General features: G+C 40.2%; 1 protein-coding gene across 2 annotated transcripts in view; it reads right to left on the reverse strand.

Annotated features, from left to right (window-relative positions):
* The window catches only part of LOC138759274 (putative leucine-rich repeat-containing protein DDB_G0290503), a 257,041-nt gene that overhangs the window by 199,402 nt on the left and 35,858 nt on the right, over positions 1 to 21,781 (reverse strand). For both annotated transcript variants that reach the window (XM_069929427.1, XM_069929428.1), the window contains exons 2-3: positions 17,167 to 17,244; positions 5,964 to 6,029 (exon numbers count right to left, since the gene is read on the reverse strand). In XM_069929427.1, coding sequence (XP_069785528.1) covers positions 5,964 to 6,029; positions 17,167 to 17,244 — 144 coding nt within the window. The remainder of the gene's footprint in view (positions 1 to 5,963; positions 6,030 to 17,166; positions 17,245 to 21,781) is intronic.

The raw sequence follows: 21,781 nt of genomic DNA on the forward strand, positions 1-21,781 counted from the left end.
TAGTTAGAGGGGAGAGGGGAGAGGGGGGGGTGGGGGGGAGGGATGTAATTTTGGTGGAGGCATGGTAAGCAAGAGAGCTAACGTAAAGCAGTGACAGCATTAACTTCCAATTTAAAGGAAGGTGTGCCGAGGGCCTGTCCGAAACGCCAGTGTGGAGGAGAATCGGTTTGATTAAAGTGAACTTTACAAAATTAAAGACTTCAATGTTGATTTTTTTCCCCAAAACTACTTTACATTTTGCAGCATCTTATGTCTTTTTAAATGGCGTATTCTTTTTTTTTTTAATTTGCCTTCATTATATTTATTGTATTAAATTACTTAAGCTAATGAACGTTAACCATTCTCACAGGTTCACCTTTCATGATCTGGGCATTGTTTTTTTTAAATTTTTTATTTTTCACACTATAAACCATATTGACCAAGATACATACAGACATTTTTCTTCTTAAATATATAGTGTCGTTTTCTCCCCCTTTTTCGCCCCTCCCTTCCCTCCCTCCCTTCCCTCCCTCCCTTCCCTCCCTTCCCCATTTATTTAAAGTTCAATCTATAAGATACATTAAACACGTTAAACAATGTTGTCACTTCATAAAAATAAACAAGAAATTTTACTGAGTCAGTTCTTTTCATTGTCTTCTCCTTCTGTCATTTTAGGTGGTGGAGGTTCATGGTAGGATTTCTCTATTGTGTTTCATGTATAGTTCCCATATTTGTTTGAATATTGTGATGTTATTTCTTAAATTATATGTTATTTGTTCTAATGGAATACATTTATTCATCTCTATATACCATTGCTGTATTCTCAAGTTGTCTTCTAATTTCCAGGTTGACATAATACATTTTTTTGCTACAGCTAGGGCTATCATAACAAATTTTTTTTTGTGCTCCATCCAAATCGAGTCCAAATTCTTTGTTTCTTATATTACTTAAAAGGAAGATCTCTGGTTTTTTTGGTATATTGCTTTTTGTGATTTTATTTAATATCTGGTTTAGATCTTCCCAAAATTTTTCCACTTTTTCACATGTCCAAATTGCATGAATTGTTGATCCCGTTTCCTTTTTACAGCGAAAACATCTGTCTGATACTGTTGGGTCCCATTTATTTAACTTTTGAGGTGTGATGTACAGCCTGTGTATCCAGTTATATTGTATCATGCGTAACCTCGTGTTTATTGTATTTCTCATAGTTCTGGAGCATAGCTTCTCCCATGTTTCATTCTTTATCTTTATGTTTAGATCTTTTTTTCCCATTTTTGTTTAGGTTTACCGTTTGTTTCCTCGTTCTCCTTTTCTTGCAGTTTGATGTACATGTTTGTTACAAATTTTTTAATTATCATTGTGTCTGTAATCACATATTAAAAATTGCTTCCTTCTGGTAACCTCAGACTGTTTCCCAAATTGTCCTTCAAGTAGGATTTCAGTTGGTAGTATGCAAACATTGTATCGTGAGTTATATTATATTTATCCTTCATTTGTTCAAAGGATAATAATTTATTTCCTGAAAAACAATTTTCTATTCTTTTGATCCATTTTCTCTCCCATTCTCTAAAGGAAAGGTTATCTATTGTGAAAGGGATTAGCTGATTTTGCGTCAATATTATTTTTGGTAGTTGGTAATTTGTTTTATTCCTTTCTACATGAACCTTCTTCCAAATGTTGAGCAGATGATGCAATACCGGTGAATTCCTATGTTGTACCAATTTTTCATCCCATTTATATAGTACATGTTCAGGTATCTTCTCCCCTATTTTATCTAGTTCTAATCTGGTCCAATCTGGTTTTTCCTTTGTTTGATAAAAATCTGATAGGTATCTTAATTGTGCGGCTCTATAATAATTCTTAAAGTTTGGTAGTTGTAAGCCTCCTTGCTTGTACCATTCTGTTAATTTATCTAGTGCTATCCTCGGTTTCCCCCCTTTCCATCAGAATTTCCTTATTATTTTCTTTAACTCCTTGAAGAATTTCTCTGTTAGGTGTATTGGTAATGACTGAAATAGGTATTGTATCCTTAGGAAAATATTCATTTTAATACAGTTTATCCTTCCTATCAGTGTTAGTGGTAAGTCTTTCCAATGCTCTAAGTCGTCTTGTAATTTTTTTCATTAATGGATGGTAATTGAGTTTATATAGATGGCCGAGGTTTTTATTTAGTTGTATATCTAGGTATCGCATTGCTTGTGTTTGCCATCTAAATGCCGATTCTTTCTTAAACTTTGTGAAATCCGCATTATTCATTGGCATTGCTTCACTTTTATTTGCGTTGATCTTGTACCCCAATACTTCTCCATATTCCTTCAATTTCCTATGTAATTCTTTTATTGATATTTCTGGTTCTGTTAAATATATTATAACGTCATCTGCAAATAGACTGATTTTCTGTTCTTATCAGTTCTGCTAGTGGTTCTATAGCTAACGCGAACAGTAAGGGAGATAGTGGCTTGTTGATCTGCTTAAGTTAAATTGTTTTGATATTTATCCATTTACTGTCACTTTCGCCAATGGTCCCTTATATAATGCTTTAATCCAATTAATATATTTCTTTGGTAGGCTGAATTTTTGTAGTACTTTGAATAAATAATTCCATTCTACTCTGTCAAAGGCCTTCTCTGCGTCTAAAGCAACCGCTACTGTTGGAGCTTTATTTCCTTCTACTGCGTGAATTAAGTTAATAAATTTACAGATATTGTCTGTTGTTCGTCTTTTTTTTTAAGAAATCCAGTTTGGTCTAGATTTACTATTTTTGGTACATAGTCGGCCAATCTGTTTGCTAATAGTTTAGCTATTATCTTATAATCTGTGTTAAGTAAAGATATTGGTCTATATGATGCTGGTGCAAGTGGATCTTTCCCTATCTTTGGTATTACTGTAATTATTGCTGTTTTGCATGAATCTGGTATGCTTTGTGTTTTATCAATCTGGTTGATTACTTCCAGAAGGGGAGGAATTAATAAGTCTTTAAATGTTTTATAGAATTCTATTGGGAATCCATCCTCTCCTGGTGTTTTATTGTTCGGTAGTTTTTTTTTAATATCTCCTGTAATTCTTCTATTTCAAATGGTTTTATTAATTTATTTTGCTCCTTGGTTTGTAATTTCGGTAGTTCAATTTTAGTTAGAAATTCATCTACTTTGTCTTCTTTCCCTTCGTTTTCAGTTTGATATAATTGCTCATAGAATTCCCTGAAGTTTTCATTGATCTCCGTTGGATTATATGTAACTTTTTGTCCTTTTTCCTTAATGCCAATACCATTCTTTTAGTTTGTTCTGTCTTAAGCTGCCATGCTAGAATTTTGTGTGTTTTTTCTCCTAGCTCATAATATTTCTGTTTTGTCTTCATTATGTTCTTCTCCACCTAATATGTTTGTAGTGTTTCATATGTTATTTTTTTAACTGCCAATTCTCTTCTTTTAATTGTATCTTCCTTTATTGCTAATTCTTTTTCTATATTTGCTATTTCCCTTTCCAACTGTTCTGTTTCCCGATTGTAGTCCTTCATCTTAGTTACATAACTTATTATTTGCCCTCTGATGAACACTTTCATTGCGTCCGATAGTATAAACTTATCTTTCACTGATTCTGTATTTATTTCAAAGTACATTTTAATTTGTCGTTCAATTAATTCTCTAAAATCCTGTCTTTTAAGTAGCATGGAGTTTAATCTCCATCTATACATTCTTGGTGGGATGTCCTCTAGCTCTATTGCCAATAACAGGGGTGAGTGGTCCGATAATAGTCTAGCTTTATATTCCGTTTTACTAACTCTCCCTTGAATGTGGGCTGATAACAGGAATAGGTCCATCCTTGAGTATGTTTTATGTCTACCCGAATAGAATGAATATTCCTTTTCCTTAGGGTGTTGTTTCCTCCATATATCCAAAAGTTGCATTTCTTGCATCGATTTAATTATAAATTTGGTTACTTTGTTCTTTCTGTTAGTTTTTTTTTTCAGTTTTATCCATGTTTGAGTCCAAATTAAGGTTAAAATCCCCTCCTATTAGTATGTTCCCTTGCGTATCTGCTATCTTCAAAAAGATATCTTGCATAAATTTTTGATCTTCTTCATTAGGTGAATATACATTGAGTAAATTCCAAAATTCTGAATATATCTGACATTTTATCATTACATATCTCCCTGCTGGTTCTATTATTTCCTCTTCTATTTTGATTGGTACATTTTTATTCCTTTGGCTTTTGAATTATATGATGCTGCTCTTACATGTCCTATCCAATCTCTCTTTAATTTCTTGTGTTCCACTTCAGTTAGATGTGTTTCTTGTACAAATGCTATATCAATTTTTTCTTTTTTCAGTAAATTTAACAGTTTCTTCCTTTTGATTTGGTTATGTATTCCATTAATATTTAAAGTCATATAGTTCAACATAGCCATTTCATACTTTGTTTATCTTTCCTTTCCATTTCCTCATCACCACCTTCCCTTCTTATCCATTTCTGCTTTCTTTTTTTGAACACATTATAAGACAACATTTCTAAAACAAAGTATTTCCACTATTCTCACATCTAAAATTCCTTTAACCCCAATAGTCCCTCCCCTTTCTGAGTTGCCCTTTGTCCCTTGTCGGGCAACCACATCTCCCCTTTCCATTTGGATTTGCGAATCCGCTCGCAAGTGACAACTGATTTCGCAGTGACTGTAATTCTTCCCCACCCAGCACCCCCCAGAAAAGATTTTAATCTTCATATATAACAAAGGTCACTCTCTTAATTCCCTCCTTACTTCCTTTCTTCCCTTTCTTTCCCTTCTTAGTTCTTACCTATACTCTATTTTTTTATATATATTATATATATACATACATACACACATATATGTACCTACATACACACATACATATAGTTTGTTGTCATTTTTGTTCTTGTTACATCTCTTCATCTCTCTGTCTGTTTTGTAGTTACCGACCTCTCCAATAAAGTGGATTGGAATTAACACTGGCTCCTCTCAAATACTGAAATATTGCGTACAAAATGCTCCAAATCTATCAGCAAGTTAAGCCGACCATCATCAACATCCAACATCAAAGTTCCAATTATTTCAGCCAATTCTAATGTAGTCATGTCATATGCATAGCTGACACTGCCCACTAAAAATAGGCACTCTAATGTGAGCTTTCCTGCATATAAGATTCCCAGGTGAGGGAAAAAAATGATTCCATGATCTCAAAGCCCATTTGCAAAAACTGGGATTCTCTCTTCCATGCAGAAATCCACATCTGTGGATTAATTGCATTGAGAATCTCAAGTCTGTTCAGTGGGACCTTAAAGATACCCAACAGCAGCAGCAAATATGCACCATCATCCATACTACCTATCAACTCCATCAAGCACTTTCTGCTACACACAGCTCAGCAACCTTAAAATGTACAGAACTGGACTGGAAACAGATCAACACTGTCTAATGAGATTCCCCCCCACCCCCCCACCAATAATCTCTACTCAAGTTTCCATTCTTTTTTCTGTTTCCATGGTCCCTTTATCCTTTCCTTGAAAGATGAAATAGTTTCTTTTTTCATGGCATTCAATACCAACACATTCCTTGTGTCAGCTAATAACCTTTTATTTTTAAAGATTCTTTAGAGAAGGTGCAAATGGAATGGAACATTGGAAACATCGTCTGTTCTAAGCTTATACTAAAGGCATTTGGGCCCATGACAACATGAAGATCTGATGCAATATACAAAGCTGAAATTTTTGGCTTCCAATCCACCACAGATGTAACCAGAACCAATGGAGAGTCTACCCTGAATTCCAATACTACCAGGACTTCATAATATCAAATTTAATGCAATTCTAACCTCATTGAAACATCAATTGATGTCAAATTCAACTTTAAAAAAAAATGTTTGAAACAAAGTTATGAGGCCTAGAAATAAGTGGCTATGAAGAAAGCCAAACACAACAATGCTGAGCAGGTGGTTAATGTACGTTTCTAGAGGACGTTCGCCAACTTACCGATTCGTCCAATGCAAAACGAAGACACCCATGCTCATACAAGACAAAGAATCTGCGCTGCCATTTCTATAATATGGGGTACAAGAACAGAGAACAATTACACAATGAACACTTTAAAAAAAATCAATTCAACATTTCCATTTTAATTATTCCATAGAAAATAGATTGATACTAAAAACAAAAGCAATAAAGCTTATGTGTTAAATATCAAATTCCCTATTATTTTTCCTGACTGGCATACTGGTACAGAATCCTTTATCCGGAACTCTTGGGGAACAGTGTGTTCCGAATTTCGGATTTTTCCAGATTTTGGAAAGCCAAATTTAAGCCCACCCAAATTGTGCTGCCGTCTCCACCCCCACCCCCTTCCAATCGCGCTGTCTTCTCCCCCCACTCCTTCTCACCCGCCTGACTCACGCTGCTGGTCTCCGCCCGACTCACACTGCCAGTCTCCCTCTCCCCCCTCGCCCGCCCAACTTGCACTGCCGGTCTCCCGCCCACCCGACTTCTGCTGCCAGTCTCCTCCCCCTCACCTACCCAACTCGCGCTGCCAGTCTCTCACCTGCCCAATTCGCGCTGCCGCCTCGCTCCCCATTTGCCGGATTTTGGAGCTTTCCGGATTTTAGATGTCCGAATAAAGGATTGTGTACCTGTACTTTTCAATTGCCTTTCGACACATCAGTAAGCCCCTCTTATAAGATAGCCATTCCAAATGTAGAAGACATATCTCACTCATGAAAAATCAAAGATATGAATTCTCAAATGAGTTTTTATTAGAATCAGATCATTGTTTCAACAGCACACGCATATTTTGTTCTGCTAAATTTGAAGTATCTTTTTGAAAAGCATCAGACAAACCAGAAACAAGATTTGTGACGTCTATTCTTATGGAATGTTTTCAAATCAAGTCATCTATCTGATTTTAACTGCTAATACAATTCCTCATTTTAATGCTGGCTTCAATTTATAAAGATAGCAATATTTCTCTCACTCTGTTCTTGGACACATTATAATAGCTAATGGACTGTTAGAGAATAATTACTTAAGTTTGGAAGTTAAAAATTATTTATTTTACGAATGAGAGCAACTTTGAGTTCATCCTCATTATCTAAAGCAGTATCTTTCCCCTCCTCACCACCCCTCCTCCGAGTTATTCTCCCGAAATATTCCTTCTGAGAATTACTTCACGATAGCTAGAGGAATAAAATCAAGCCTCATCTACAATGCCCTCCATAATGTTGAGGTCAAAGATACATTTTTTCCTTTATTTGCAAATGTGCTCCAGTTTTAAATTTATTATGAAAAAACAATCAAGTGATTGAAGTGCACATTCCAGATTTTATTAAAGGTTATTCATAGACATTTTGGTTTGATCATGTAGAAATTACAGCACTTTTTATACATGGTCCCCTCATTTCAGGGGACCATAAATATTTGGGACATAGCAATGGTGTGTATATTAGTCATATTTAGTACTTTGCTATATATCCCCTGCATCACATGACTGCTTGAAGTCTGTGATTTATAGACTTCACCAGGTGCTGAGCATCTTCTCCAGTGATGCTGTGTCAGGATTCAATTGCGGCCATCTTCAACTCCTGTGCTGCTTGTTTCGGGAGCTTGTCACCTTAAGTTTTCTCTTCAGCATATGGAAGGCATGCTCAATTGGATTCAGATCGAGTGACTGACTTGCCATTCAAGAATTTTCCAGTTCAGAAAAACTCATTTGCTGTTTTAGCAGTATGTTTGAGATCATTGTCTTGATATAGAATGAAGCATTGCCCAATAAGTTTGGAGGCATTTGCTCAAATGTGAGCAGATACGATGCTTCAAGACATCTAAGAATTCTTCATTTTGCTACTGTTAACAGCAGTAGATAGGTGCCTGCGGCAGCCATTCATATCCAGGCCTCAACACCCCCACCACCGTTTCACAGATGAGGTGGTATGCTTTAGATCTTGGGCAGTTCCTTTACATCTCCACATTTTGCTCTTGCCATCACTGTGATGCAGATTAATCTTGGTCACATCTGTCCACAAGACCATTTTTCCAGAATTCTGCAGGCTCTTTTAAATACTTCTTAGCAAATTGTAATATGGCCATCCTGCTTCTGTGACTAACGAGTAGTTTGCAACTTGCAGTGTAGCCTCTGTATTTCTGTTCATGAAATCTTCTGCGGACAGTAGTCATTGACACGTCCACACCTGCCTCCTGAAGAGAGTTTCTGATCTGTTGTACAGGCATTTGGGGATTTTTCTTCATTATGATGAGAATTCTTCTGTTATCAGCAGAGGAGATCTTCCTTGGTCTACTAGTGCTATTGCAATTACTGAGCTCACCAGTACACTCTTTCTTCTTAATAATATTCCAAACAGTTGATTTTGGTCATCCTAAGGTTTGGGTGATGTCTCTTACTGTTTTATTCTTGTTTCTCAGCCTCATAATGGCTTCTTGGGCTTACATTGGCACAACTCTGGTCCTCGTGTTGAAAAATGGCAACTACAGACTCCAAAAGTGGTGAAAACCTTAGGAGCAAGCCTAGCTCTCTTATACCAGCACCAATGAAGCAATTAAAACATACTTGAGTATCACAAACACCTGTGAAGCCAAATGTCCCAAATATTATGGTGCCTCAAAATGGGAAAATTATATATAAGGGCTGTAATTCCTGCATGGTCAAACTAAAATGTATATAAATAACCTTGAATAAAATCTAAAATGTACACTTCAATCACATGAATCATTTGATTATAAATTTAAACTTGTGAAGAACAGGGGAAAATAAAGGAAAAAATGCATCTTTGTGCCAAACATTATGGAGGGCACTGTATATTCAACTGTTTGAAGTTATTGAGAAAGAGGTAGCATGAAGTTATTCAGCCCATTGTTTTTCATTCAGTAAGACTTTGGATATTTTATCTGGTGCCATTTTCCTGCACCCCTCAATATATGGGGTATTTTCCAATACCCCTCAATATACAAGATTCTACCAATCTTCTTATTTAGTACACTCAATCAATTAGCTCTTAAACACATAATTCCAAAGATTCACAATCCCATAGGTGAACAAAAAAATGTGCAGATGCTGAGGTCTTGTGCATTAGAGTGAAGTGCCGGATAAACTCAGCATGTCATGTAGCATCCATAGGAAATGAAAGGCAATATTATTTGGGGACTCAGCCCTTTGTCAGCAAAGTGGAAAATCAGATAGAAAGCTGAATAAAAATGTGAGGGGCGATGTTGGGGGGGGGGGAGGGCGGGGAGTAGCACAGATGAACAAGAAATAGGCAAAGGTGGATACAGGTGGGAGGGGAGAAGGCAAGTATTGATAAGGGAGAGGGCAGAGGTCTAAGAATAGATCTGATAGGAGAAGGAAGGAAAGGGGCTGGGAAACTAGAAGAGAGAGGGATGAGAGAAATAGAAAGATCAGAGTAGCAGAGTAGCTAGGGTTAATGGAAGTTGGAGAAGTCAATATCAGTGCCATGTGGTTAGAGATTGCAGAGACAGAATACAAACTGTTGCTCCTCCATGGACAGACATATCAGTGAGGCAATGATGTGTGGAAGTGGTTGGCTACTAGGTCTTTGCTGTTGTAGCAGAACAAAGGTATTCAATGAAAAGATTTCCCAGTCTGCATCAAGTCCCCCCAATGTAAAGGAAGCTGCATCAGATGAAGTAAATGACACCTACAGATTCATACCTGAAGTGCTGCCTCACCTGGAAGAACTTTTTGGGGCCCGAAAATTGTGGTGAAGGAAAAGGTGCAAGTGCAGCACTTGAAGTCACAGAAGTGGAGAAGGGAGAGATGGGAAAGATATGTCGGGTGGTGTGATTCCCTAGTGGAAATTGCAGAGAATAAGATGGCTGTGGAGACTGGTAGAAAAGGATGAAGGGAATTCTGTTCTCATTATGTCTTGGGGCGGAAGGAGGCAAAGATGAGGACAGAGTTCATAGCAGTAAAGGGAAAGTTATATTTTCTGAAGGAGACGACAACTTGGATGTCCTGGAATGGATTTCAGATTCAGATTTATTGACAAAGTACATACATGATACCACATACAACCCAGAGATTCTTTTTCCTGTGGGTCAGACATAACTATTGCAAAAAACTACATAACAAACACTTGTTAAAAAAAAATGAAATGTAAGCAAACTGACTGAGCATTACCGAGAAGGAAAAAAACAATGAAGTGGAAAAGTAAGAGTCCTTAAGAGTCCCTGATTGTTGGAGAGTCTGATAGTAGAGGGGATGGCAGCTGTTCCTGAACCTGGTGATGCAACTCTTGTGGCCCCAATATCTCTTTCCTAATGGTAGCAATGAAAACAGAGCACGTGCTGAGTGTTGTGAATCCTTGAATATTGCTGCTGCCCTCCGACGGCAGAATTCCCTGTAGATCTGTAGATGTTCTCTATGGCAGGGGTGGTGTTCCCTGTAATTTCCTGGGCTGTACCCACTACCTTTTACATGGCTTTACTCTCAGAGGTATTGATTTTCAGATTTATTATCAGAGTACATAAATGACATCACATACAACCCGGAGATTCCTTTTTCCTGCAGATGCATCAGAATTCCCCCTAATTGATAGAGCAAAAACAAATGGTACATAGTGTAAACAAATAAAAGAACAGTAAACAGATAACAAATGTAAATGAACTGTCTGTGCAATACAGAGAGAACAAAAGAAAATCAATAAAGTGCACAAGTAAAAATCCTTAAATTAGTCTTTAGGTGTTTTTATGTTGGGTCTTAGCTTTGAAGCTGCTTCAAACACGGATAAAAATTTTAAAACTAACCTGTTTATGGAGCAGCCCTAAAAGGTTGCTCCAGCGCTGCTTTTATGCGAAGCAACACCTCAGTGAATTATCCAGATCTGCTGCGGGCGGGACAACAGTTACTGTGGAGTCTCCCATCATAAATACGCGGCAGATAAATGGCAATCTTCCCTACCCATAATCTCCTCTGCAACTGGAACCGCTCTGTGCTTCCCAAAATGGTTCTAGCTGTGTTGGGGATTATGGGAAGGGTTGATGGCCATTGCTCTGCCATACATTGAGCTGCTGACACAGACGAGCAACCCCCCAAAGGCTGAAGTGAGGTGCCAGAGGCTGTCACAACCCGCCCCTGATGACATTGCCAGCCCAGTCGCCCCTGCCCTGACAGCTCAGCCCATGCCTGAAGGGGTCATGGAGGGAGAGGCGTGAGTGAAAATGAGAGAAGTCAGATGGGTTGCAGGTCCTAGCCAGTCACTTGCAGCGGATGTACCTCTACACAGCAAGGTGGAGCACACTGCTCCACCTCTAGCACTACCTTGGAGAGGGATTGGAGTCGTCGCCTTGTAGCCGCTCACGGACCATTTATGAAAGTCTTCCAACATGAGGGTGGACAATCTCTGCCTTTACGTTCAGATTTTTTTGCTTTATAAAAGGGCCTTCTGAGTGACCATCGTTGAAGCTTCTGATGGTAAATGGGTAGCAGCTGTTCCTGAACCTAGTGGTGCGAGTCATGTTGCACCTTTGCCACTTTCCTGATGGCAGCAGCGAGGACAGAGTGTGTGTGCTGGGTGGTGTGGATCTTTGATGATTGCTGATGTCCTCTGACAGCAGCGCTCCCTGTAGTTGTATTCAATAGTGGAGAAGGTTTTGCCTGTAATGTCCTCAGCTGTGTCCACAACCTTTTAGAGGGCTTTATGCTCAGGGGTATTAGTATTCCCATAACAGACCGTGATGCAACCACACTTTCCACCACTCATCTGTAGAAATTTGCCAGGGTTTCCAATGTCATACCAAACCTCTGCAAGCTTCTGAGGAAGTAGAGGTACTGACATGCTTTCTTTACGATACCATTAGTATATTAGGTCTAGGAAAGATCCTTTGAGATAGTGACTCCCAAGAACTCATATTTGTTTAGCCTCTTCACCTCTGATCACTGGTTCAGACACCTCTGGTTTTCCCTTCCTGAAGTGAACAATCAGCTCCTTAGTGGCATTAGCCCCCTTCACACTGGCATTTCATCCTAGTAACTCCCAGTCTACTGGTTAATGTGCCAGTGTGAATGCTCACAAATCGGTATGCAAGCATCAGATCACCCTGGGGATGGAGAGCCTAGTAAGGGTATATCATCCTCAGGGCGATCTGACCTCTTCATGTCTATTAGCCCAGTGTGAAAGGGACATGGGCTATCCTGGGACAAATCAGCGACCCATTGATGATGTACTTGCATGGGTGCAGGAAAATTAAAGAAACAAAAGATTAAAAAGGTATAAACTTTGTATTCAATCCTGATCAGTTTATTATGTACTTGTGTTTAAACAAAATTAATCATGGCTAATTAAAACATAATTAAGCATTATGTACAGCACAGAATGAGCCCATGTTGCTGTGCTGACCTAAATAAACCTATTCCAGAATCAGAAAATCGAGGCAGAAATAAAACACATACAAATAAGAGATTGGAAAATACACACACAATTTAATAAAACATACATGCACAATTTATAAAGGACCGTAGGAAAGTGGTAGTGGCAATAAAACACATACACGCACAATTTATAGCAAGTGTGGGAAAGTCACAGACTCACCACAAAGTAGATACATGCAACAATCAAGGAGAGCGAGAGTAACTAACCACCTTTTCCTTTAAAGCCACTGTGTCCAAGTGTACCTTGGCAATAATAACAGGGGTATATTAATGGAGCATTCATGAAGGGGTTTTTCTGCTGCACGGAATTCTGGGAGAGCAGCTCCACCATCATTCGATGCATCACTCAGGATGCCACTGGTGGAGAATAGGCGCCCCTCTGCTCTGGGACGCTGAGTGGTGAGTGTTAAAGGGCACAGAGAACCAGATAACATTGGTCCAGTGTGAAAGGCAAAAAACTACTCCTTGAACCATTTTGTTGAACAGCCAATTTATTGCATGGCCAGTTGAAAAGGGTTAATAAACGTGACGTTGTTGTTGATGCACCTATCAGCCAAGTTTTCAATCTCCCTTCTGTATGCTGACTCATCACCTTTCTTTATACAACCCACTACTGTGATATCATCAATGGATTTGTAGATGCTGTTATTATCATACCGAGCCACAGTGTAAAGTGAGTAGAACAGGGAGTTAAGAATTCAGCCCTGTGGTCCACGGGTACTGATTTCAGATTTATTGTCAGAATTATTCTTTGGCTTGGCTTCGCGGACGAAGATTTATGGAGGGGTAATGTCCACGTCAGCTGCAGGCTCGTTTGTGGCTGACAGGTCTGACGCGGGACAGGCAGACACGGTTGCAGCGGTTGCAGTGGAAAATTGGTGGGTTGGGGTTGGGTGTTGGGTTTTTCCTCCTTTGTCTTTTGTCAGTGAGGTGGGCTCTGCGGTCTTCTTCAAAGGAGGTTGCTGCCCGCCGAACTGTGAGGCGCCAAGATGCACGGTTGGAGACGATATCAGCCCACTGGCGGTGGTCAATGTGGCAAGCACCAAGAGATTTCTTTAGGCAGTCCTTGTACCTCTTCTTTGGTGCACCTCTTGTCACAGTGGCCAGTGGAGAGCTCGCCATATAACACGATCTTGGGAAGGCGATGGTCCTCCATTCTGGAGACGTGACCTACCCAGAGCAGTTGGATCTTCAGCAGCGTGGATTCGATGCTCTCGGCCTCTGCCATCTCGAGTACTTCGATGTTAGGGATGAAGTCGCTCCAATGAATGTTGAGGATGGAGCGGAGACAACGCTGGTGGAAGCGTTCTAGGAGCTGTAGGTGATGCCGGTAGAGGACCCATGATTCGGAGCCGAACAGGAGTGAGGGTATGACAAGGGCTCTGTATACGCTAATCTTTGTGAGGTTTTTCAGTTGGTTGTTTTTCCAGACTCTTTTGTGTAGTCTTCCAAAGGCGCTATTTGCCTTGGCGAGTCTGTTGTCTATCTCGTTATCGATCCTTGCATCCGATGAAATGGTGCAGCCGAGATAGGTAAACTGGTTGACCGTTTTGAGTTCAGTGTGCCCAATGGAGATGTGGGGGGGCTGGTAGTCATGGTGGGGAGCTGGCTGATGGAGGACCTCAGTTTTCTTCAGGCTGACTTCCAGGCCAAACATTTTGGCAGTTTCCGCAAATACAACCCTGAGATTCCTTTTTCCTGCGGGTACGGCAGAATTACCACAAATTGGTAGTGCAAAAAATAAACAGTAAAAAACATATATACAAAGAACTGTAAACGTAAAAAATATAAACAAACTGACTGAGCAACACAGAGAGAACAAAAAGAAAATGAATAAAGTGCACAAGTAAGAGTCCTTAAATGTGTCCCTGATTGAGTTTGTCGTTGAGGAGTCTGATGGTGGAGGGGTAGCGGCTGTTCCTGAATCTAGTGGTGTGAATCTTGTGGCACCTGTACATCTTTCCTGATGGCAGTAGCGAAAACAGAGCGTGTGCTGGGTGGTGTGGGTCTTTGAGATGATTGATGCTGTTCTCCGACGACAGCATTCCTTTTAGATGTACTCAATCATGGGGAAGGATTTTACCTGTGATGTCTTGGGCTGCGTCCACTAACCTTTGGAGGGCTTTACACTCGGGTATTGGTGTTTCCATACCAAACTGTGATGCACTTTCCACCATACTTCTGAGGAAATTTGCCAGGGTTTCTGGTATTATACCAAACCTCTGCAGACTCCTGAGGAAGAAGAGACGTTGATGTCCTTTCTTCATGGGACCATTGGTGTGTTGGGTTCAGGAAAAATCCTCCAAGACAGTGACTCCCAAGAATTTAAATTTGATCATTCTTTCCACCTGATTCCCCCAATGATCACTGGATTGTGTACCTCTGGCTTTCTTTTCCTGAAGTCAACTATCAGTTCCTTAGTTTTGGTGAGAGTGAGTGCAAGGTTGTTGTAGGTGCACCATTTAGTCTCCCTTTTCAATCTCCATCCTGCATGCTGATTCATCCCCTTTCTTCATGCAACCCATTACCGTGGTATTGTTGGTAAATTCATACCGAGCCACACAGTCATAGGTGTAAGGTGATGGAAATTGTGGAGAAGTTCTTATTGATTGTGCTCTTGAGGTGAGAACATCAAGGAACTAATTCCACAGTATGGTGTTGAGTCCCAGTTCTTGAAATTTAGAGGGGATGGTGGCGTTAAATGCCAAACTGTAGTCGATAAAGATCATCCACATATATGCAGCTTTGCTGTTCCAGGACTTTGTGTAGAATGAAAGGCCTCATCCTGGGAACAGATGCAGCAGAGATGAAGGAACTGGAAGGAATAGAATCCTTGCAGGAGACAAGGGGGGAAGAAAGTGTTGTCAAGATAACTATAGATAGTTTGTTCCCTGAAATAGAGACAGAGAGATTGAGAAAGGGGGGAAGAGAGAGAGTTGCCAGAGTTGGACCAAGTGAACTTGGTTCAGATAGAAATTGATAGCAAAATGGATAAGGTTGACAAGCTCATCATGCTGTTTCCATTTATATTGTGTTCATCAAGTTTGAAATTTCTCGATATACCAATTAAAAAACAATTCAATACAAAAACAATATAGCAAGGAAAGGTATTCAAAAGAAATTATCACAAATCCTTATTCAATGCGAGGTGACATGGCAGTGTCTTAAGAAAGCAGCCTCTATTCCTCAAGGACCCCCACCACCCAGGCTATCCCCTCTTCATTCTGCTACCATCAGGTAAAAGGTGCAGGAGCCTGAAGTCGAGCATTCAGCAGCACGTGGACAGCTTCTTCCCCTCTGCCATCAGATTTTTGAATGAACAATGAACCACAGACATTACCTCGCCTTGTCTTTTTCTTGCAACATTTTTATTTATTTTGAAATGTTTATATTAATGTTTGCACAGGGAAGCTGCAGCAAAACGACAAATTTCATAACATGCTCGTGACAATAAATTTTGATTCTTATGCTAAATTCTGATTCTGACATGGATGCATGAACATGGATTTTGCACAGATATCAATAGAAAAACTAATCCCCCAACTGGTGGCAAAAGCCCAAGAAGAAAGTCAGGTAGTGATTAGACAATATGACAGAGACTGTCATGTTCTCAACAAATATAATCATAGGCTCAAGAGCCTGAACTACATTCTGTTTTTCATCTGTTCCTTTGACTTAGGTTTTAACCTATGTATTCAATGAGTAAAGTTTTGAGCAGGACAATTTTTTTCCAGAAATAATATTTAAAAAACAAAGGATCAGGTCATTTTAGATCAAATATTGAAATAAACTTAGTTGATTATTTTAAGCAAGGAAAAAAATAACACTGCTCGTAATAATTATCCAAAAAGAGCTGCTTGATTGAGAATTAGGTGTGAGGAAAAGAATAAGAATTCAACAAAGAAGGATCATTGACAAAAAAGTTGAAAGTGAAAGTGGCCAGGAGTGAGAAACAAATACGTCATTAAAAATTTCTGCAGACCTGCAAAAAGAAAAGATTAGCAAGTTAATAAAGGCCCTATTCAAGTTGAGATCAGTGAAATTAGATTGGGGAGAACTCCAAAAATATCTTGGAGAAAAATAAGTTGTAAAAGAGAGGAGCACAAAATAATTACAAGTAAAAATGTACTACTGAAAAAAATAAGATCCCTAAATTAGACGTTCTCAATCTTTTTATTGCCTTTGCTCTCCCCCTCCCCCACCCCCAAGATTCTGCTTCGTTTTTAAGGCTCCCTTCCCTATGAAGCAGTCAAGTTTTGGTTTCTACTATACTTCACTCCTACTGACAACATTAAAAAAATTTTTAAAAAGTTATGTTATGTGAGGTGAAAAGAAAACAAGGCTATGGCCCCCAGGAGAGTTGTAAGGACCCCATCTCAATGAGGCGCAATCTTAAAAAAATAGCAGCCTCTATCCTCAAAGATCCCCACCATCCAGGCCATGCCTTCTTCACTCTGTTACCATTGGGTAAAATGTACAGGAGCCTAAAAATTAGCATTCAGTGGTACATGGACACTTCTTCCCTGCTGCCATTAGATTCCTGAATAATCAATGAACCAAATACACTGCCTTCTTTTCATACACTATTGCGATAAATTTAAAAAAATTAGTAACTTTGTACATTTGCATTATGATGCTGTGCAAAACACAGAATTTCATGACTTTTTCATTACAATAAATCCTGATTCTGATAATCCTGAGTTTTAGTCTTAACTGATTATTTCCAGTATCTGCAGTTTATTTTTTTTAATTAAATAAATTACAAAGACAGATTTGGAAACTTACCCTAGATCTCTGCATCGGATTGTCAAAATCTGTGCCTTCAGGTGCCAAACAGAGCCAGCCTCCGTAGATGGGTTTAGCCTATAACAAAAAGCACCAAGAATTAAGTATTTTCAATCTAAAATTTACAGCATGAAGGTTCATTTAACCTAACCAACTAGGAGCAAAACCTAACATGATTTACCAGATTAGACAAAGATCAAATAAAAATTTGAGAAACACGAGACAATAAACCACATTCTTTTTCAGCTAAAGGTTGAGTTCTGATGTTTATTCAACATTCGAGTTCACACATCATCACAATAGACAATAGACAATAGGAGCTGGAGTAGGCCATTTGGCCCGTCGGGCCAGCACCGCCATTTTAGATCATGGCTGATCATTACCATCAGTACCCCTTTCCAGCCTTATCCCCATAACCCTTAACTCCGTTACCCACAAGAGTCTTATCTAACTCTCTTTTGAACATAGTCAGCGAATCCGCCTCTACCACCCTCTGTGGCAGAGCATTCCACAGATTCACACTTCTCTGGGTAAAAAAATGCTTTCTCATCTCCGTCCTAAAGGGCCTACCCTGTATTCTTAAACTATGCCCTCTAGTCCTTGTCTCCCCCATCATTGGGAACAAGTAATCAGACTTCACCTTGTCTATCCCCCTGATGATTTTGTATACCTCAATCATGTCCCCCCTCATCCTTCTAAACTCCAATGGATACAAGTCCAGTTTTTCTAGCCTTGCTGCATATGACAACCCTGCCATCCCTGGAACTAACCTTGTAAATCTGCGCTGCACACCCTCTATAGCTAGTATGTCCTTCCTCAAGTTTGGAGACCAGAACTGGACGCAATACTCCAGGTGGGGTCTCACCAGGGCCCTGTATAACTGCAGAAGGGCGTCTCTGTTCCTATACTCCAATCCCCTCTTTATGAAAGCCAACATTCCATTTGCCTTCTTCACAGCTTTCTGAACAAGTACACCCAGATCCATTTGCACTTCCCCACTCCCTAGCTTGTCTCCATTTAAATAATACTCAGCTTTCCTATTACTTCCCCCAAAATGAATAACCTCACATTTGTTCACATTGAAATTCATCTTCCATTTAGCCACCCACTCCTCCAGCCTGTTCAAGTCCCTCTGCATTTTCCTTACATCCTCCTCACACCCCACACCGCCACCCAGTTTAGTGTCATCTGCAAATTTCCTCATGTTATTTATAATCCCCTCATCCAAATCATTAACATAAATTACAAACAACTGAGGACCCAACACCGATCCCTGAGGCACTCCACTCGTCACATCCTGCCATTCTGAAAAAGACCCATTTACTCCAACCCTTTGTTTCCTATTTCCTAACCAATTTCCTATCCATGTCAGCACCTTACCTCCAATACCATGCTCCATGATCTTGCCCACTAGACTCCCGTGCGGTACCTTATCAAAGGCCTTCTGGAAGTCCAAATACACCACATCCACTGGCTCTCCCGAGTCCACCCTCTTTGTCACATCCTCAAAAAATTCCAGAAGGTTAGTCAAGCATGACTTACCCTTAAGGAATCCATGCTGACTAGCCCTTATACTATTATTACTGACTAAGTGTTCTGCTATTTCTCCTTTTATGATGGACTCCAATATCTTCCCCACCACTGATGTCAGGCTAACCGGTCTATAATTTCCCGTTTTCTCCCTCCCTCCTTTCTTAAAAAGCGGCACCACATCAGCCACTCTCCAATCCTCAGGGACCTCCCCGGAATCTATGGAACTTTGGAAAATGTCGACCAGTGCCTCCACAATTTCCATAGCCACCTCTTTAAGCACCCTAGGATGCAGCCCATCAGGCCCTGGGGATTTATCAGCCCTCAGTCCCAACAATTTACTCATAACCTCCTGCTTCTGGATCCGGATATCCATTAGATCCCCTACCTCCCCAGTAAAGTTCCCCAAGTCTCTTGGTACCACATGACCACTACCCCCTAACTGACTATAACCTATATCCTCCTTGGTGAAGACAGTTGCAAAGTATTTGTTAAATTCCTCTGCCATCTCCTTGTTTCCGGTAATAATTTCACCCTTGCCCATTTTCAAAGGGCCAATTTTAGACCGAACTAATTTCTTCCTCTTCACATACTTAAAAAAGCTTTTGCTATCCTCCGCAATATTAACTGCTAATTTCCTCTCGTACTTCATTTTCCCGTCTCTTATGGCTTTCTTAGTTACCCTCTGATGTTCTTTGAAGCTTTCCCAATCCTCTAATTTCCCACTCCGCTTCGCTATCTTATAATTACTCCCTTTGGACTTGATAATGCACTTGATTTCCTTAGTTAGCCAGGGCTGCCATTTGCATCTCCTAGAGCCTTTCCTCCACTTTGGAATAAATTTGTCCTGAATCCTGTGAAAAATGTCCATAAAAACCTGCCATTTTTCCCCAGTTGTCCTCCCAGCTAGTGTATCTTCCCATTTTATTTTGGACAGCTCCTCCCTCATAGCTGCAAAATTCCCTTTATTTAACTGAAGTACAGATGCTTCCGACTTCCTTTCCATTTCCCTTTCTAATTGCAGCTTAAAAGTAACCATACCATGGTCACTATTCCCTAATGGCTCCCCTACATCAAGGTCACTTATTAAGTCTGCGTCACTGCACAGCACCCAGTCCAGAATCGACTTCCCCCTGGTAGGTTCCTCCACTAGCTGTTCCAAGAAAGTATCTCGTAGACATTCTATAAACTCGCTCTCTTGTGTTCCTGCCCCTGTCTGATTATCCCAGACCACCTTCATGTTGAAGTCCCCCATAACTACCGTATTGCTACCACTTTGACATGCCACTCTTAATTCCTGATTTATACTACTACCGATATCTGAGCTACTTTTCGGAGGCCTGTAAATGACCCCCATTATATTCCTCTTGCCCTTGCAATTTCTTAATTCAATCCAAACAGACTCTACCTCACCTGTTTCAATGTCCTTCCTTTCAAACGCCTGAATCTCATTTCTTACCAACAGAGCTACCCCACCTCCTCTTCTTAACTTTCTGTCCTTTCTAAAGGACGTGTACCCTGGAACATTTATTTCCCAATCCTGCCCTTCCCGCAGCCATGTCTCCATTATTCCGACAATGTCATAACCTCCCATTGCCATTTGCGCCTCAAGCTCATCCATTTTATTCCTTACACTCCTTGCATTCATACACAATACCTTGATGCCATACCTCCTTTCTCCCTCCACCTTGGTTCTTGGTGCATTCGTTCTTATTCTCCTATCACTTTTAGCTCCCTTATTCCTTATTGTTTCACCGTCTATCGGAACCACCCCTATATTCTCTCTCCTATCTACTTCCCTATCAGTCCTGTTCCCTTCCCCCTGCCAAATTAGTTTAAATCAGCTCCGACAGCTTTATTAAACCTAACTGCCAGTATATTGGCACCCTTCGCATTCAGGTGTAAACCATCCCTCCTGTATAGGTCCCGTCTTTCCCAGAAGAGATCCCAATGGTCAATGAACCTGAATCCCTGCACTCTGCACCATTCCCTCAGCCACACGTTTAACCTCTTTATTTTATTATTCTTGCCCCCACCCTCGCACAGTACAGGAAGCAGCCCCGAGATTACAATCCTGGAGGTCCTGCTTCTCAACCTCCTTCCGAGCTCACGGTAGTCTCTCTTCAGGATCTCCTCCTTCAATCTATCTATGTCATTTGTGCCCACGTGTATCAGGACCTCTGGCCGGTCTCCTTCCCGCCCCCAGGATACTCTGAACCCTATCCGAGACGTCACGTACCCTGGCTCCTGGGAGGCAACACACCATACGGGAACACTTGTCAGGTTCGCAGAATCTTCTGTCCGTTCCCCTAACGATGGAGTCCCCAATGACCACCTTGTTCCCCTTCTTCTCCTTCCGTACCACTGTCTCCTTTGGCGCTACCTCTGGCAGGTTAAAGTACTTAAAGTATTTAACACCAAGATAAACTATTTAATATATGGCTCAAGAATAAGGAGACCAATGAATGAAAGCAGACAGTTTATTTTGGCTCATCTGCCAGAAGACCTTACAACTTTCCACATCTAACAATTCTATACCTGGTGTTCATAAAATTATTCCAAACGAGAATGTTTGACATTGGTTACAAATCCCCCTCAAATTGGTTTCTCCATCCCAATTCATTTTAAAGTTTGCTTTTACCATGCATTTTGATAATTGTGCAAGCCAGGTCCTAACTTTCACTAATAAAACAAGAAATCTGCAGATGCTGGGGTCTAGTGCATTACATAGAAGTGCTGGAGAAACTCAGCAGGTCATGCAGTATCATGGAAAGAAAAAGGCTGCTCCACTGTGGAGTCTGGTTGCAAGAGGCCTACCCTGAAAGTGCTCCTCCTCCCTTCAGAGGGAGTTCTGTGAGCCCCCTCTCACTGCTCTCTGTAATACCCAACACACATGAAGAAGAGCTCAGGCCCAAAACAGCAAGTCTTTTTCCTTTCCATGAAAGTTGCATTTTTACACATCTCACTTCTAAAATACTAAAATCGTTAAAAAAGATTCAGATTAGATTTCAGATTTATTGTCAAGAGTACATATATGACATCACATACAACCCTGAGATTCTTCTTCCTGTGAGCGAGGCAAAAT

Source organism: Narcine bancroftii, chromosome 3 (genome assembly GCF_036971445.1).
Source record: "Narcine bancroftii isolate sNarBan1 chromosome 3, sNarBan1.hap1, whole genome shotgun sequence".
Taxonomy (NCBI): Eukaryota; Metazoa; Chordata; class Chondrichthyes; order Torpediniformes; family Narcinidae; genus Narcine; species Narcine bancroftii.